This window comes from Tachysurus vachellii, chromosome 19, assembly GCF_030014155.1.
Source record: "Tachysurus vachellii isolate PV-2020 chromosome 19, HZAU_Pvac_v1, whole genome shotgun sequence".
Lineage (NCBI taxonomy): Eukaryota > Metazoa > Chordata > Actinopteri > Siluriformes > Bagridae > Tachysurus > Tachysurus vachellii.
Genome location: NC_083478.1, coordinates 12,880,377 through 12,897,500, shown reverse-complemented (window position 1 = coordinate 12,897,500; position 17,124 = coordinate 12,880,377). Strand labels below are relative to the sequence as shown.

The window sequence follows — 17,124 nt, the reverse complement described above, 5'->3', positions numbered from 1 at the left end:
CTATGTCACAATCTTGTACAGGAATTAACCCCTATTTGTAAACATTTTGACCAGGATGGTCCTTTTTTATTCTACTCTCTACTGGAGGCTTCAGATTCCAGGTGTCATTTTTTGCAGACTGATAATTGTGGTTTCGAGCACTGTGACAAAATAAGGAAAATTGCACATCCACTGTCTGTTGGGGTTCCCTATACTCCAGTTTAAGCACATTATCTCTTTAACTTTACCAGTTAACATCTTTCTGATGAATGTGGAATGATAATGCAGAAACTGGCCTCTTATTATTTGAATTTTCTGCGTAATATTTTAACTCTGAATTATATTTTGTTTAAGTAAATTGTTTAAATAATTCACCAGGTGTCAGAGATGTGCCCCGGTGTCAAGTTAAATTATAGTTTTTTATTTATAATTTTTCATTATAATAATTTTATTTCATGCATGTCTTTTCACTGGATGTTGTACAGGTCTACAGCTTTGTGTTCGACCGTTTGCGCAGTGTACGGCAGGACATGGTCATCCAGCGTGTGTCTGGCAGGGAGTGTGTTGCGGTGCTTGAGAGAACAGTGCGCTTCCATCTCTACGCATCATACCGACTATGCGGTGCACCTCTGCAGCTCTTCGACCCACATATTAATGACACACACCTGCAGGAGTGTCTGAGCTGGCTGTTGGAATGCTACAGCGAGGGACAGTTTGAGCATCAGGCAGAATTCCAGGCCCTCAGCCTGCTCTACAACCTGGGTGGGTGAATAAATGTTTTCTTGTGCTGCACAATCTTGACAAGTGTCAGCTTAGTAACTTCAGTCGATATGTGAGACAATTAAAAAGACAAAATGATCATGTGCTAAAAGGCTCTTTTATACAGTAGTTGAAAGCAAAATGCAAAACAAGTATATCCAAATTATATTTGTAAAACATTAGACAAAATATTTCTTAATGACTTACTGCTTCATTTGAGATTCAGCAGTGTGGAACTAATGGACACTTCACTATCCCATAAGGACTAATGTGGAAGAGCTGTCAGAATAAAAAATGGTGGATGGCAGTACGTAGGCTCTGTTTAGTGGAATTGTGGAAAATATGCATATATTGGTTAGAATGTACTCTAATTGTATGCAATTTCAGACGCACAAAAGTCTTACCAGGATAAACTCCAGATCTACGGTGACCCTTACTAGGATAGATTGGTTAATAAAATGAATGAATGTTGTTTAAAAGGCTGATTTGCTTTACATACATGCAGATGAGCAATTAATTACAAATTAATTCCAAAGGCTTATACTGGAGTAAGAATCTAAATATTGTGTGGCTTCCAAGTAGCTTAGTGTGTTGTTATGCAGCTTCACTCCATGAAAATCTGATTGGCGTTTACTTTACTGGTAATTATCTGCAAAGGTTTTGTTGGATTCATATTATGTGTGGGATTTTTTTAGGTTCCACAAGGACACTGCAGCGTTCCCTTGAGCTGCCAGACAAAATTCGTCTCTCTCCTCAGGTTCAGTTGGCTCTGGCGATTAATTGGGCTTATACGGAGCGCAACCCTGTACGTCTCCTACGTCTAGCCCAAAAACTGGACTTCATACAAGCCTGTGCCCTTCATAGACACCTATTGTCCTGCAGGAGAGATTTGCTTCGGCTCTACAGCCATGGATACAACAGCCGAAACTGTCGCTTTCCCGTCCAGAAGTTAGCAGACATTCTCGATCTGGAGTGTTCACTGGCTGGGCAGCTTTGCCTGGCACATGGACTCCAAGTGAGCGGGGACTGCGTTGTCTTCTCTAAAGCCTCCTTTAGTGAGAGCCCTTGTAAAGAGCTGCAGTGTGAACGAATGCACAAATTGGTGGATGATGAGCAACAAGACATTTCAGTTGGCAACATCATTCATGGCATTGCCTGAACACGTGATTTTAAAAGGGTGGTTCAATAAAAGGTATTTAAATTTTTTAATATACTGTGAATTTACTGTTTTTAATTTAAAAAAAATGTTTTTTAAGGCATTTGATTCATGTTTTTTCTTTGACAAAATACAATTTTCTGATTTTTTTCTTTCATGTATTGTAATTACAAATACAATATTGACATGTTGAAGGAGATCCTTAGCATTATTCAAAAAACTTTATAAAATGCCTGTGAATCATAGAAATCGTAGCCAAAAATTCTTGACCAATGAACTCGTATGACTTAGACCAGCGGTGTCCAATCTTATCCACAAAGGGCCGGTGTGGGTGCAGGTTTTCATTCCAACCAAGCAGAAGCCACACCTGATTCCCTGTTTAATCAGTTGTTCTTGGCTTTTAGTAGACTTTTGTGTGGCTTCTGTTTGGTTGGAATGAAAACCTGCACCCACACCGGCCCTTTCCGGATAAGATTGAACACCGCTGACTTAGACCTTTCTAAAAATTATAAACGTATGTGGTATCGCTGTAATTATTTGCACACTCTGGCCTTATAATCGTTACTGCTGAGTTTTAGATCTCATCTTTTGGTATAAGATTTATATTTCTCCTTTCAAAGTCTTCTTAAAAAATTTTTTTTTTTTTTTTTTTTTTTATACCTTTACCCATTGCCTTCTTGGATTGTTGATGTCACTGACTTGTTTTTGGGGTTTTATTCACAGCTGTTACAATGTTTTAACCAGTGGTTTCTTTTATTTATTTATTTTTTGGGGTCGGGGGCACGGTGTTCACAAATTGTTGTCTTGTATTTATGCAATTACAGCTTTGTGGTCTTGATGTTGGTTTATCGACATTTAATGACAAATGCAGTCTTCACAGGTGAAAACCAGGGCTCCATCCAAGAATAAACATTCACATTAATTCTATAAACAATTATTCAAACAGACCACATGAAACACTTATGTTATTTTCCTCTATTTTTGATTACTTGAAAAATGAGTGGGTTCTAACAAAATATGTTCTTTTTTTTAACATAACTAGATGTAAGTATCAGAAAATAAAAGCTGAAATTCTGATCTGTCGTCTCATTCCACTATTGATCTCAAATGTTTTAATTAAATAACAGAAATAAAAGAAGTGTCTTTTCTGTTCAAATCGCTTCTGCAGTGTCTTCTATATCTACTAGCTCCTTGGTCTCTAGTTTGATCTTGGGCTAAGATTAATGTCAGTGCATGTTTCCTCCATGTCCGTGTTGTTACCCAGAGGTCAGTCCGGATCGGGAACAGCATCTCCAACACCACCACACTGAACACTGGAGCCCCTCATTGCTGCATGCTCAGTACACTTCTGTTCACCTTGCTGACTCACGATTGTGCAGCAATGCACAGGACCGTGGTGGGTCTCATCAACAAGACGACGTGTCAGTATACACGGAAGAGGTGCAACAGAAGAGTAGGACTTCAGAAGAAGGACTTCAGAAGAGCACAGAGCGACCACTCTCCGATGGATCATCCGTAGAGATCGTCAAGAGCACCAAATTTCTTGGTGTTCATCTAGCGGAGAACCTCACCTGGGCACTCAACACCAGCTCTATTACCAAGAAAGCCCAGCAGCGTCTCTACTTCCTTCAAAGGCTGAGAAAGGCACATCTCCCTCCCCCCATCCTGACCATGTTCTACAGAGGGACAATTGAGAGCATTCTGAGCAGCTGCATCACTGTCTGGTTTGGGAACTGTACGATCTCGGATCGCAAAACCCTGCAGCGGATAGTGAGGACAGCTGAGAAGATCAGTGGGGTCTCTCTTCCCTCTATCATGGACACTTACACCACACGCTGCATCCGCAAAGCCAACAACATTGTGGATGACCCCACACACACTCCTCACCCTCCTGCCGTCTGGAAAAAGGTACCGAAGCATTCGGACCCTCACGACCAGACTGTAACAGTTTCTACCCAAAAGTCATCAGACTTCGCAATAACTGAACTGAACTGTAATGAGCACAACATATACACACATTATCTGTATGGACTGCACAGACCCACACAAAACACACACACTGACACATCAAACTGTTTACATGCTGCTTACATCCATCAAACTGTTTACATGCTGTTTTGCACACTTTTTTGCTCTTTTGCACATACTGTACAATATTTCAGTCAATATTTCACAATTCTATATAATATCTCAAGGACCTGGGAGGCACGGTGGCTTAGTGGTTAGCACGTTCGCCTCACACCTCCAGGGTCGGGGTTCGATTCCCGCCTCCGCCTTGTGTGTGTGGAGTTTGCATGTTCTCCCCGTGCCTCTGGGGTTTCGTCCGGGTACTCTGGTTTCCTCCCCTGGTCCAAAGACATGCATGGTAGGTTGATTGGCATCTCTGGAAAATTGTCCGTAGTGTGTGATTGCGTGAGTGAATGAGAGTGTGTGTGTGTGTGTGTGTGCCCTGTGATGGGTTGGCACTCCGTCCAGGGTGTATCCTGCCTTGATGCCCAATGACGCCTGAGATAGGCACAGGCTCCCTGTGACCCGAGGTAGTTCGGATAAGCGGTAGAAGATGGATGAATGAATGAATGAATCTCAAGGACCTGCTGCTAAGAAACTGTGTTCATGTTACTAACGTACAACATTAAGAAGCCAACATTAGCTCCGAAAAGCATCAGCAAAAAGTGAGAGTTCATCAGCTAAATTATTAAATGACTTTTTGAAATACTGGAATGAACACAGTATTATTGCAGCAGTTACATGAGGTAATATAAAGTATTGTCTAAAGACAGAAGCTAAGATTAATTTAGTTAGCTATGTTTATGTGATAGCTGATAGTGTCTTTTTCAGTGTTTGCGTTTACATTATAGTAAACAGTGTTATTTAAACACTGACAAAAAAGATAAGTAAGATTTAGCTTTTTTTTAAAAAATTATTATTATTTTAAACTTCTCCGTATTCTAAACGCTTATTCTCACTCCAGGCCATTGGGGGGCGACAACGCAACAACAAGCTGATTCGGTAAAACAAACCAAAACCATAAACTCGTCTAGTAGAAGAAGAAAGGCCAAAAGACGCTTGAATAGAAACATGGGAGAAGCTGAATTAGTGTCAGCAGACGAAAAACAAGTGGATTCAGAATCCTGTGCTGCCGATGAGTCAGTGGTATGGAGTCAAGAGGTGGAAGTGTGTCTGTTTCACGCCATGTTGGGTCACAAACCAGTCGGTAGGCTACATTTCTGTTGTCATTGTGCAGTCTTTCCGCAGTAGGCCTTGAATCCTCGGTGTGGAGTGTAAACAATCTCCAGCTTTCCCGATACAGACTCCACGATAAGTGAATCAGTTAGTTAGCTTTAGTTTACTTTAGTTAACGAATGTAGCTCATTTGGTCATTTTATAAATTGGTTCTGATTAATTAATTAATTAGACGTTCGGATTAAATGCCCTGCAAATTAATGCTTTGCGGTTAAAATCTGATAAACAAACAAAGAATATCCAGACACCACCAGCCCTCCTACACATCCCAGTTAACACACTATCTGCCTTTAAGCTCTGTCATTAATACATTTAAAATAATTTAATAAAAATGATATAATATGTATATAATAAGCCCATAATGATGACAGTCTGAATTTGTCTGTGTTGCACTGATGTGATTGAGCTTAATTAATTAATTTATCTATTTTTTGGGAAAATCTCATGTTTTAGAATTAGAAAGGCATCAGTATAAATGATATACAGATCATACCTCTTATACCAACGTCTCTTATTGCTTGATGCTTTGTAACTTCTTAACTTTTAAAATATAGTGTAGATTGTCACATTAATGCACTGTTTTGGAAATAAAATCCATAAATTACAGCAGTCTGGTCAATTGATGATGATTTATTGGTAGCAATCAAAGCAAATCAGCAGATTATGCTCTGAAAATATGAAGAGGAGGAGAAAATATCAAGAGCTTTCTACAATAGAAATATCGTGATAAAACATAACTTTTAACAGGAAGAGTTCATTATTAAATGTTGGTCCAGACAGTAAAAACAAGTAACAGCTCTACACAGTGTGACTAACAGCCACTATCAGTACGTGACAGCGAGAGGTTTCTGTGCACTGAAAACTATATTACTTTACTTAAAGCTCTATAAAAGCATTTTTCAGAAGTCAACCAAAACTAGCTGTTCTCTGTCAGTGTATATATAGAAATATTGGATATATAATATAACCAGTAGCTTACTGATATTGGCGCAAATAGCATCCTTATTTTTTTCCAAGGTTTTTAAGGTGGATTATTTACAAAGAACCAACTCTAGTTGCATACGTGTATGAAGATCTGTGAGCTTTTGTCATGGCCATTATGCAGTCTGGGGAAACATAAACAGAGCTAGCTAAATAAAATGATCTTGCACATCCCTGATTGATTTTTCATTAGTAGGCTTTTAAGTTTGGCTTTCCATTACAAACGACTACAGTGTCATAATTGTAGCCTATACAAAGGATTTTCCCTCCGGGATGCTTACATGCAATAATAATAACGAAAGAAAAAATTATACTATTTAAATCTAAAAAAATAACAAATAAATAACAAAAATAAATCTAATTACTGTAATAATCTAATCATTAATATGGTGACTGATAATTTGTCGCTATCAGCACTGAACTGTAGTGACTGTTGCTGTTTTATGTATTTATTTATCTTCTATTTTAAATCACAGGGGTCAATCGTCATTTCCACATGATTTGCATACGTGACAAATTTAGCCAAAACATTGGAAGGCAGGTTTCATCAAAGGTCATCTGGGATCACTTGGGAACAATGTATGACATGCAGGCGCTGGTAAGTCAACCTGTCTACTGAGAATCAAATAGAACTCTTAGTGTTGTTTCTTTTTGTCTTGTTTTTTTTTAATAAACATAACAAGCTTTTATTTTCTGTGCTCTGCAGCACGAGTCTGAAATCCTCCCTTTTCCAAACTCTGAAAAGAGCTTTGTCTTGCCTGAGGACATAATACAGGAGGTCAGAGAAGGTAAGTTACCGTCAACTTTTTTACTTGATGATGTTTGGTGATGTTTGGTAATACAGGATTCTGATTGCCATTATTATTTCTTATCATGGACTGTTCTTTTCTGTAATTTTTTGTTTGTTTGTTTTTCTTTCTTTCTTTATTATTTTAAAATAGGATGGAGCTTAGTATGATGCAAGCTGAATGTTTGTTCTTTCTTCATTTCTAAAGGGAAAGTCGGTTCAGAGGATGATATAAAGGAAGAGTTTAAAGAAGAGCGTGATCTTTCAGCCACTCATGAAGAAGGTACCCCTGCCCTCTAGATATAATAGATATAATCCAGATATATATCTCATCATAAACGCCATCTTTCCCACATAGTTACCTTTGGTCTGTCTTTGTCCTACCAGGCAGTAACTCTTCAGTAAAGATGACCGAGCGCTCAAGCAGTGGCAGAGAGAAAGAGAAGGAGCGAGAGCGCGAAAGGGAGAAGGGGAACTCAGTTGAGTCAGGTGGTGGTTCTAAGGAGGCCGCCAGTGAGAAAAGGAAGCGAAATCGGGCCACAGAAAAAACACTGAGCACCGGAAACCCATCCAGCCCTGGCGGAGCCAAACGTCGCAGAACATAGTGAAGGACAGCAGGGGACATTTGGAGGATCTAACTCATATGGACTTGAGAGGCTTACATTAGAAGGCTTACATTAGGCCAACCATAGTCTCAGGCATGATTAAAGTGATGTGTTGTGATGCACTGTTTCTGTATGAATAGATGGTTCTCTGTTTGAGCTTCTCCAGAAGCTTGGTGTATGAGGGAACACACCAGTGCACACGTATACACAGCTTCCTGAAGACTAACCAGGACTCCAATAGAAAGTGTAAGCAATGGTTTGAGAAGATCTTAAAAGCTTCCAGGTTGTGGATCATAGTACAGGAAAATGTACCTTACCCTGTTTTTTCCTGGAAAGTAAGTTTAGGTAGTAGTTTTAATCTCCTTTTGTTCAAGTGACCTCATGGAGTAATTTCTGTACCTGAACATGTTTGATAGCATTTTTTGAAAATGACTGTGACTGCTATGATAGTTAGGGTGCTTAGTACTTACTTCTTAATACACCTTGCATAGTGATTACTATACAGTTCTTGTTTAAAATGTTTCTGTCATGACTTGCTTTGGATTTTCAGGCTACATGACGTGTGTAACCTAAGCAAGATGGACTCAAGTTCCTGCATATCCATTAGGTTTTTTTTTTTTTTTTTTTTTTTTTTTTTTTCTTTTTTTTTACAATCATCTTTTATTAAATTTCCATTTTAACAAACAAAAAAGATGTGAGCAAGCCTTAACTCAGGCTTAATGTTGGTTTGTTGTTTCTTTTATAAAAGAATAAATATCAGCCTGTGCTGGTTAATGCTTAGAATATGTTGTATTTTCCTTTATTCTCATGAGCATCAGAAAATATAAAGAATACAAAATAGGTTAGAATTTTATCAGACAATCAAAGTTGACAAATGCTGATGCTGGTCTCAACAGTGCATACCAGGCCCACTGAGGAAAAAAGTGATTCATCAAATTTTAAAATGGAAGAGATTTGGGTCAACATGCTGAGTCACTGAGGTTTGTGTGTGGTGTTTTTCTCTCATCTCTACTTTCTTACTTTGTCCTGCTGCCTTTGCAGTTCTCCAGCATCAGTCTGTCTCTCTCTTGTGCTCTCTCTCTTGTGCTCTCGCTCCCTCTCTCTCTTGTTCTCTCTCTCTCTCTCTCTCTCTCTCTCTCTCTCTCTCTCTCTCTCTCTCTCTCTCTCTCTCTCGTGCCCTCTCTCTCTCTCGTGCTCGCTCTCTCTCTCTCTCTCTCTCTCTCCCTCTCTCCCTCTCCCTCTCGTGCTCTCTCTCTTGTGCTCTCGCTCCCTCTCTCTTGTGCTCTCTCTCTCTCTCTCTCTCTCTCTCATGCTCTCTCTCTCTCTCTCTCGTGCTCTCTCTCTCTTGTGCTCTCTCTCTCTCTCTCTCTCTCTCTCTCTCTCTCTCTCTCTCTCTCTCTCTCTCTCTCTCTCTCTCTCTCTCTCTCTCTCTCTCTCTCTCTCGTGCTCTCTCCTCTCCCCTTCCCTCTTCCCTTAAAGTGCTGCATTGCGTTCCCTAGTCAGAGACAGTTAGAGCCAGTCCCTGTATTCTTGAGTGTACAGAATATACCAGACCCAGATACCTGGGTTCAGCTGCAGGTAAGTGACCAAAGGAAGCTGCCCAAGAATGTTTACATAGGCTTTTGATGTTGAATTCATAGGAGATCCTTTTGTTTTATATGATTGTTTATCGTAATGAAAAAATATCCAGTGTAATATAATAATCAGGTTCACCTTTTATGATCGATTAAAAAGAAACATTATTTATAATACGTGGGTATTGAGGATCACCAAAGGACGTGTTCATAAACTAATTTAAAAGGGTCTTATTATTTATTAGGTGTGTAACGCCACTGTGGGGGAAACTCTGTGTGGACCTGTTTTCTTCACATCTGTGATTCCTTCGTTATGGGAAAGGAGAAGATCCATATTAATATAGTTGTGATTGGCCATGTCGATTCTGGGAAGTCCACCACCACTGGCCACCTCATTTATAAATGTGGGGGCATTGACAAGAGAACCATCGAAAAATTTGAAAAGGAAGCTGCGGAGGTAAGATTAAAATTGAGGTTTACTCTAACAGTTTCTTTGTTTTCTTTCATAAGTGTTACTCTTCCAATGAATTCTGAAAGCAAGGGATTTAAAAAAAATGGCAGAACAGTTTGAAGCCTTGGACTGAGTGAAACAAATAAGATGATTTCTGGGAGTTGTAGTCTTGGTTATGATTATTTACAGGACCTTAAGACACTTTTGTGACAATGTAAAGAATGTCTATGGTGTTTCCTGATGTGTTTACAGCATATTTGTCAGCACATGAACCTTACCATGTACTGTAAATATAGTGATGATTATTTTTAAGGTTATACATAGCTTTCAGATCTTTATTTAAAAATTTAGTTTTTATTTAAAGAGAGTTTTTGTTTAGACATCATTATTTTTGTTTCTCTTTAATAGCTTTTTAGTGAATATGTTGTTTAAAGATCATGTTCTCTCTGTTGTCCAGATGGGGAAAGGCTCATTTAAATATGCTTGGGTTCTGGACAAGTTAAAGGCAGAGCGAGAGAGAGGCATCACAATAGACATTTCTCTTTGGAAGTTTGAAACCTCTAAATACTACATCACCATCATCGATGCTCCAGGACACAGAGATTTCATCAAGAACATGATTACAGGGACTTCCCAGGTGAAGCAGTGTGGATAAAAGTCCAAGTTTGAGCCTTTGACATTGTTGTATTGTCAGTGAATAATCTCCACTGTATTGTCAGTGAACAATCTCAACAACAACAAAAATAAATAATAATGTATAGTTTGGAATAACTAAATATAGTGTTTCAAATATCAAATATTAGAAATTTTATATATTTTTTAAATGATGCAATGAGGAATGTTTTAAGAATGCAATGGACATGCTGATGGTTGCATCATCAAGATAAGATATAGTAATTATTTGTCTGATATCTGAAGTATATTTGATTTAAATCAATCAGGTGACTCTGAAGAATTAATGTAAAACTCCTCTGTGTCGGGAAGAGACGCATATGTAAAACATGCAAATTTGAAAAATAATAATAATAATCTCTTTCTTTCTTGTATCGTTTGTTTGTGGAGTAGCAAAGTGCATACGTAAAGGTTAAAATAACTCACATTTTGCTATTTTTGTATTTAAATATGCCATTAATACTACAAAGAATTTTTTTTAAATGTTTATATTGGACATTAATTTATTCAGTGACACTGAGCTTAAAAACTTTTTTTTGCTCTCTTTCAGGCAGATTGTGCTGTTCTTATTGTGGCAGCTGGGGTAGGCGAGTTTGAGGCAGGTATCTCTAAGAATGGACAGACCCGTGAACATGCCCTGCTTGCATACACGCTGGGTGTCAAGCAGCTGATTGTTGGCGTTAATAAAATGGACTCCACAGAACCATCTTACAGTGAAAAGCGCTATGATGAGATTGTTAAAGAGGTCAGTGCTTACATCAAGAAGATTGGATACAGCCCTGCCTCTGTACCCTTTGTCCCTATTTCTGGATGGCATGGGGACAACATGCTGGAACCTTCCACTAATGTAGGTTTTTGTGGCTCATGTACATACTTTATATTATAGATGATTTATTATGTGGGGGAATAAATGTGAATATGCAAACCCCTGTACTCCACAGATGACATGGTTTAAAGGCTGGAAACTCGAGAGAAAGGAACAGCATGCCACTGGAATAACTCTCCTTGAGGCCTTGGACACAATTATGCCTCCCACACGTCCCACTGACAAGCCTTTACGCCTTCCTCTGCAGGATGTTTACAAAATTGGAGGTCTGCATCTACTTAGATGATGTTGATGATGATATGGTACATACAGTTTATACCTAGTATTGACACCTCATAGTGGGTATGCAATAATATATTGTACATACACACACTTTTAGGTGTGTAAACTAGATATAATTATGCTCTAATTTTGCTTTGAATCCTAGAGAGCTTTAACGATTGTATCATTTCAGGGAGGTTTTCTTTGTCACAGTTGCTTCTAGCTAGCTCATTGGGGTTAAAATTTAATTTAAAATGTTTATATACCAAATTTATATTTCTTTAAAGATGCTTTGTGATCATGTCTGTTGTTAAAATCAATATAATAGAAATACATTTGAATTGAATTGAACAATTTTTGCAAAAAACAAAAGCAGAAATCTTCCAATGCAGACGTACAAAGCTGATAGAAAAATATCCCAGAAGATACTGAAGCTGTATTTATGACTATTCAACAAAATATTTTTTAAAGACTATTTCGTGTTAACTAAAACTAAAATAACTAAACTAAACTAAATAACTTAACTAAAATTTTAATTTGTTCTTACAAAATTGAAAAATTGAAAGCTGTTTAATACTTAAGCACAGCTTTGTATACTTGAAATAATCATAATACTTAAAAATATATAAGCATCGATGTCTGGCTATGAGTTGAATCACATTTTGGTGTTTTCTACACTATGCATCACAGAAACTCACAAACCCACTGTATTTTAAGATCTCAAAGCAAATGAGAGTATTTCTTTATGTTGCTTCAGAATGAACTGAGTATACTGTACTTGAGAATATTTTTTTCCTTTTATCGAACAGACTTGATCACTTCTATGACTGGTATTTCACACTATGTGTGAGTTTATAACAAATTCAGTGCTTTGTCATGTGCTAATACATGGTAGTCAAAAATGCCTTAATGGCTCAAGAGTGCACGCTTGATGTCTCTCTTATTGCATCCTTCCCTAGGCATTGGGACAGTACCTGTGGGCAGAGTGGAGACTGGCATCCTGCGTCCAGGCATGGTGGTGACCTTTGCCCCTGTCAATATCACCACGGAAGTGAAGTCTGTGGAAATGCACCATGAGTCCCTGAGTGAAGCGGTACCAGGTGATAATGTAGGATTCAATGTGAAGAATGTGTCGGTAAAGGACATTCGCAGGGGAAATGTGTGTGGAGATAGCCGGTCAGATCCACCCCAGGAAGCTTCAGGCTTTACAGCACAGGTCAGATAAACTTTTTAAAGAAAATTCTGTCAAATGGTAACGTCAGCACGTCATTAATTTTAATCAGCTTCAATGATAAGGTTATAATCTCTAGTCTCATTAACATTCTTCTATAAAAATGATCAGGATTGTTCTGAATACTAGGTCAGGTATTACGGTTCATTGACTGACACATAAGACACTAATGGTAGACACTTTGGCTATTGAATTGCATTTATGAAGGTCTTCTCATGACAACTGATATCAATTTCTGTTTTTGTACCACTGTTTCTTTCTTCGTCTTGTTTTTTTTTTTTATTAGGTTATCATTCTAAATCATCCAGGGCAAATCAGTGCAGGCTACTCCCCCGTACTCGACTGTCACACAGCTCACATCGCCTGCAAGTTTGCTGAACTGAGAGAGAAGATTGACCGCCGCTCAGGGAAGAAGCTGGAAGACAACCCCAAGTCACTGAAGTCTGGAGATGCTGCAATTGTGGACATGATTCCAGGAAAACCCATGTGTGTGGAGAGTTTTTCTCAGTACCCTCCTTTAGGTAAGTTTATACTTTTATAGCATTCACAGATAATTTTGTATTACATATTCATTAGTATTAATTTAAACCTTACTGACCTCTGGTCTAATATGAGTACACGGATGGTTAAAAATTGTATTTGGTAAATAGAAAATACCTGCAAATGTGAGAAATGTATTCATAACTTGGTGATATCTAATTGGCCAGCCAGTCTTGGTAAAGGAAAGATCTTATGGCTTATCATGCAATTATTTTACATATATTTTTGCTTATTTATGCAGTTATCTAATCATCCAATCATGTCAGAAGCACTATGCAGAAAATGTTTGATCTTGGTGACTTTAGCTTTGGCATGGTTATTGGTTCCAGTTGGTTTGGTTTGAGTATTTCGTAATCTGCTGATCTGGGATTTTCACAAACAACAGTCTCTAGAATTCTGTGACTGTGAAACATCTGTGGATGGAAACACCTTGTTGATAAGAGAGGGCAAATGGCCAGATTCAAGCTGCCACAAAGGAGATAGTAACTCCAGGAATCATTCTTTACTACAGTGGTGTGCAGTAAAGCATCAGAAAATCTAAGAGAAAATCAGAGTCTCTGCCCATGATAGCCTCAGATTCCTGTTCTTGGCTCAGAAGACTGGAACCCAATGTGGTCTGTTGCTGTAGTCCATCTCCTGCAATGTTCAGTGTCAAGAGACAATCCAAGTCAAGAGCCTCTCAACTAAAGAGAATCCTGTATTGTCATTTCAACCATATATAGCTGATGTAGTACACAGTGAAATGAAACAGCATTTCTCCAGGACCATGGTGCTACATAAAACAACACACACATTATGTGGAACAGTGTAACACAAAAGCAAACAGACAATACGAAACAATACAAGGCAAATACACAAAATAGCACTGACTAGTGTGCATACTGTATATTACAATGTACAATATACAACCAGAGCAATTGTAAACATTCAAACTTCTGTAGTAGCAGCAGTTTGATGAGGTATTGAAAATGCGGTGTGCAAAACAGCAATTAAGTGAGTGATTAGTGTAGTTCACACAGTTGGGTGTGAGTGTGTGTTCTGTATAGTTCAGTTCTGTCATTTGAGAAGACTGATGGCTTGAGGGAGGAAACTATTGCACAGTCTGTTTGTGAAGACACGAATGCTATGGTACCTGTTGGCTGCTGTTTGCTAAGTGGATGGCAGTGTGTGTTATGAATGTACGTAATGGAGGGAAGAGAGATGCCGATGATCTTCTCAGCTGTCCTCACTCTCCGGTGCAGTGTCTTGCGTTCTGAGATGGTGCATTTTCCAAACCAGACAGTGATGCAGCAGCTCAGGATGCTATCACTGGTCTCCCTATAAAACTTGTTCAGGATGGTTGGAGGAGGTGTGCTTTCCTCAGCCTTTGTAGGAAATAAAGGCACTGCTGTACTTTCTTGGTGATGGAGCTGATGTTGAATGACCAAGTTTTCTGCCAGATGAACACCAAGAAATTTGACATGGAAATTTCCATGGAAGATCCACTGAGGTTCAGCGGAGAGTGGTCGCTCTATGCTGTCCTGAAGTCAACAACCATCTCTTTAGTTTTGTCAGTGTTTTGATACAGGCTGTTGGCTCTACACCTCTCTTAACTCAGTTAGCTGTTGCACCTCCTCTCTGTATGCTGACTCGTCTTTCTTATTTATGAGACCCACCACGGGTGGCCTCAGCAAACTTGATGATGTGGTTTGAGCTGTGCATTGCTACACAGTCGTGAGTCAGCAGAGTGAACAGTACTGGACTGAGCACACAGCCATGAGGTGCCCCAGTGCTCAGCATGGTGGTGCTGGAGATGTTCCTGATCCGGACTAACTAAGGTCTCCCTGTCAGGAAGTGCAGGAACCAGTTGCAGAGGGAGGAGTTCAAGCCCAGCAGGCTCAATTTCTAAGTCAGGTGCTGAGGGACGATTGTGTTGAAACTGAAGTCTATGAACAGCATTTTTACTTATGTATCTGTATTGTCCAGGTGGGTGGGGGCCAGATAAAGGGTTGTGGCAATGACATCCTCCATGGAGCTGTTTGGGCAATACACAAATTGCAGGGGGACAGTAAAGTTAGAATCTGTGTCATGATGGGCCTTATGACAAGCCTCTCGAAGCACTTTATCACGATGGGTTTTGGTGCGACAGGATGATTGTTATTGAGGCAGGACACTGTAGACTTCTTTGGCATGGGGATGATGGTGGTTGACTTGAGGCACGTAGGAACTATGGCGCTACTCAGGTAAATATTGAAGATGACAGTGAAGACATCTGCTAGATGTTCTAAACATTCCCTGAGCACTCTACTAGGAATGTGGTCTCGTCCAACAGACTTCCCTAGGTTAACTCTACCTAGAGTTTTTCAGAACCGTTTTAAGGAGTCTGATGAGTGGTCTGTATGCTGGAATTAGCATAATAGAAATGTGGTCTGAGTAGCCGAGATGAAACACCATGTTGTGTGTTCTCAGAGACTTTTCTGCTCACCATGCTTGTAAATCTAACTCAATTATGAATTATAAAATTGGGCTAATATGTCGTTTCCTTTGATCTCTTTCATCAGCAAGGTGTTTCATAGGACATCATCTGGTTTTCCCCCGCATCATTATGTGTAAACACTAGTGACCTTTATGTGTGAAATTACCAGGAGATCAGTAGTTTCTGAAATACTCAACCCATTCTATCTGGCACCAACAACCATGCCCCTGATCTGATGTTTGATGTGAACAGTAACTGAAGCTCTTGACCTGTACCTGCATGATTTTATGCATTGCACTGCTACTGATTGACTGATTGGGTAACTGCATAAATGAGCAGGTGTACAAATATTTCTATTAAAGTGGGTGGTAAATGTATATATACATTTCATTATTCCCAAGAAAACCAAAGATTACAACACAGATTTTCAAGAAATCATGTTTTCATGTTTTTGTCATGACCTGATGTCATCACCTCTCAGAGGAGAAACAACTATAGGATTAATGTTTTAATGTTGTATTCTGTGAGTATAATGTTGTTGCCTGGGTCTGTTTACAGGACGCTTTGCAGTGCGAGATATGAGACAAACCGTTGCTGTTGGGGTCATCAAGAATGTAGAAAAGAAAATTGGTGGGAGCTGCAAAATCACTAAATCAGCCCAAAAAGCTCAGAAGGCTGGCAAATGAATGCTGTTGTTCCCTTTGGTCCCCATAGTATATCTGGGCATGCTCACCTGGCCTATTGCACTTCAGTCTCATTCTACATCACTGGATGATAGTCATCTGACTGTGAATGGCAGAAAATAGTTATTGATTGTTTACCATGGCTTTGTTGTAATTTAAGCTCTGAACCCTAAGTCTATATAACTTGACTATAATATGTATTATAATACAGATGGTATGTATATGTAAATGTGTATAATATTCATACATATTAGAAAGTTTCTATTTGAGGTTTGGGCTGCAGTCATAAAATGAGAGAGGTGATCTTGAGGGTGAAAATGAGTGATGCATGGATTTATACAAAACTGTGGATGCCACTTGGCTTTGGAGAAATAAAAAAAGGTTGCTTGAAATTTTATATTTGTTCTACCCTGTAGTTTAAAAGGACTTGTTATGACACAATTTATTTGCATTGCATGAGGAGAATGTCATAACCTAGGATTAAGTGAATAATACATTAGAGGATAAGTGCATTTGTGAATAAGTGCAGTGTCTCCTTTTTCTAATAATGAAATCTACTCTAAATAGCTTAATTTCAAGAAATCTTTTAAACACACTTCATGCATTAATAACACTTTTGCTGTACTGCCATTTTGAATCAAATAATTCTATTCAACAGATTTCTAAATTAAAAAATTATTCTCTGCTCCAATCAAAGAAGACTCACTAATAGCAAGATAAGCCATTAGTCACATACAACTGGTTTCTCTAATAGCCTGTCTATGGTTCACAGACTTTTTCAAGCAAATGCATGTTAGTAGAGCACTGATTAGTAGATAACCACTGATCCACTGATTAGGAGATGTTGAAAATTAAGAACATGTGTCTGCAAACTAAGTCAAGTGGGCTTGGAATGCTTTCAAGAAAAAGAGACTCTGGCAT

The 17,124-nt window shown here is 38.8% G+C and overlaps 3 protein-coding genes across 3 annotated transcripts in view; all 3 read left to right on the top strand.

The window, feature by feature from the left end:
* Positions 1–2,975, top strand: part of sac3d1 (SAC3 domain containing 1) — a 4,755-nt gene extending 1,780 nt beyond the window's left edge. The window contains exons 3-4 of the mRNA XM_060894936.1: positions 465–741; positions 1,434–2,975. Coding sequence (XP_060750919.1) covers positions 465–741; positions 1,434–1,897 — 741 coding nt within the window. The 3' untranslated portion in view covers positions 1,898–2,975. The remainder of the gene's footprint in view (positions 1–464; positions 742–1,433) is intronic.
* A 1,938-nt stretch (positions 2,976–4,913) lies between these two features.
* Positions 4,914–8,293, top strand: mrgbp (MRG/MORF4L binding protein). The gene is made up of 5 exons (XM_060893818.1): positions 4,914–5,108; positions 6,595–6,716; positions 6,825–6,906; positions 7,114–7,188; positions 7,293–8,293. Exons 1-5 carry the CDS (start codon positions 4,973–4,975, stop codon positions 7,508–7,510), a joined length of 633 nt encoding a protein of 210 aa, XP_060749801.1. The 5' UTR covers positions 4,914–4,972; the 3' UTR covers positions 7,511–8,293.
* Positions 8,294–9,055: 762 nt separating this feature from the next.
* Positions 9,056–16,660, top strand: eef1a2 (eukaryotic translation elongation factor 1 alpha 2). Its single transcript, XM_060894307.1, has 8 exons — positions 9,056–9,088; positions 9,330–9,541; positions 9,993–10,172; positions 10,758–11,054; positions 11,149–11,299; positions 12,254–12,510; positions 12,812–13,046; positions 16,079–16,660. The coding sequence occupies exons 2-8, from the start codon at positions 9,398–9,400 to the stop codon at positions 16,204–16,206; spliced, it is 1,392 nt and encodes a 463-aa protein (XP_060750290.1). The 5' UTR covers positions 9,056–9,088; positions 9,330–9,397; the 3' UTR covers positions 16,207–16,660.
* The last annotated feature ends 464 nt before the right edge of the window (positions 16,661–17,124 follow it).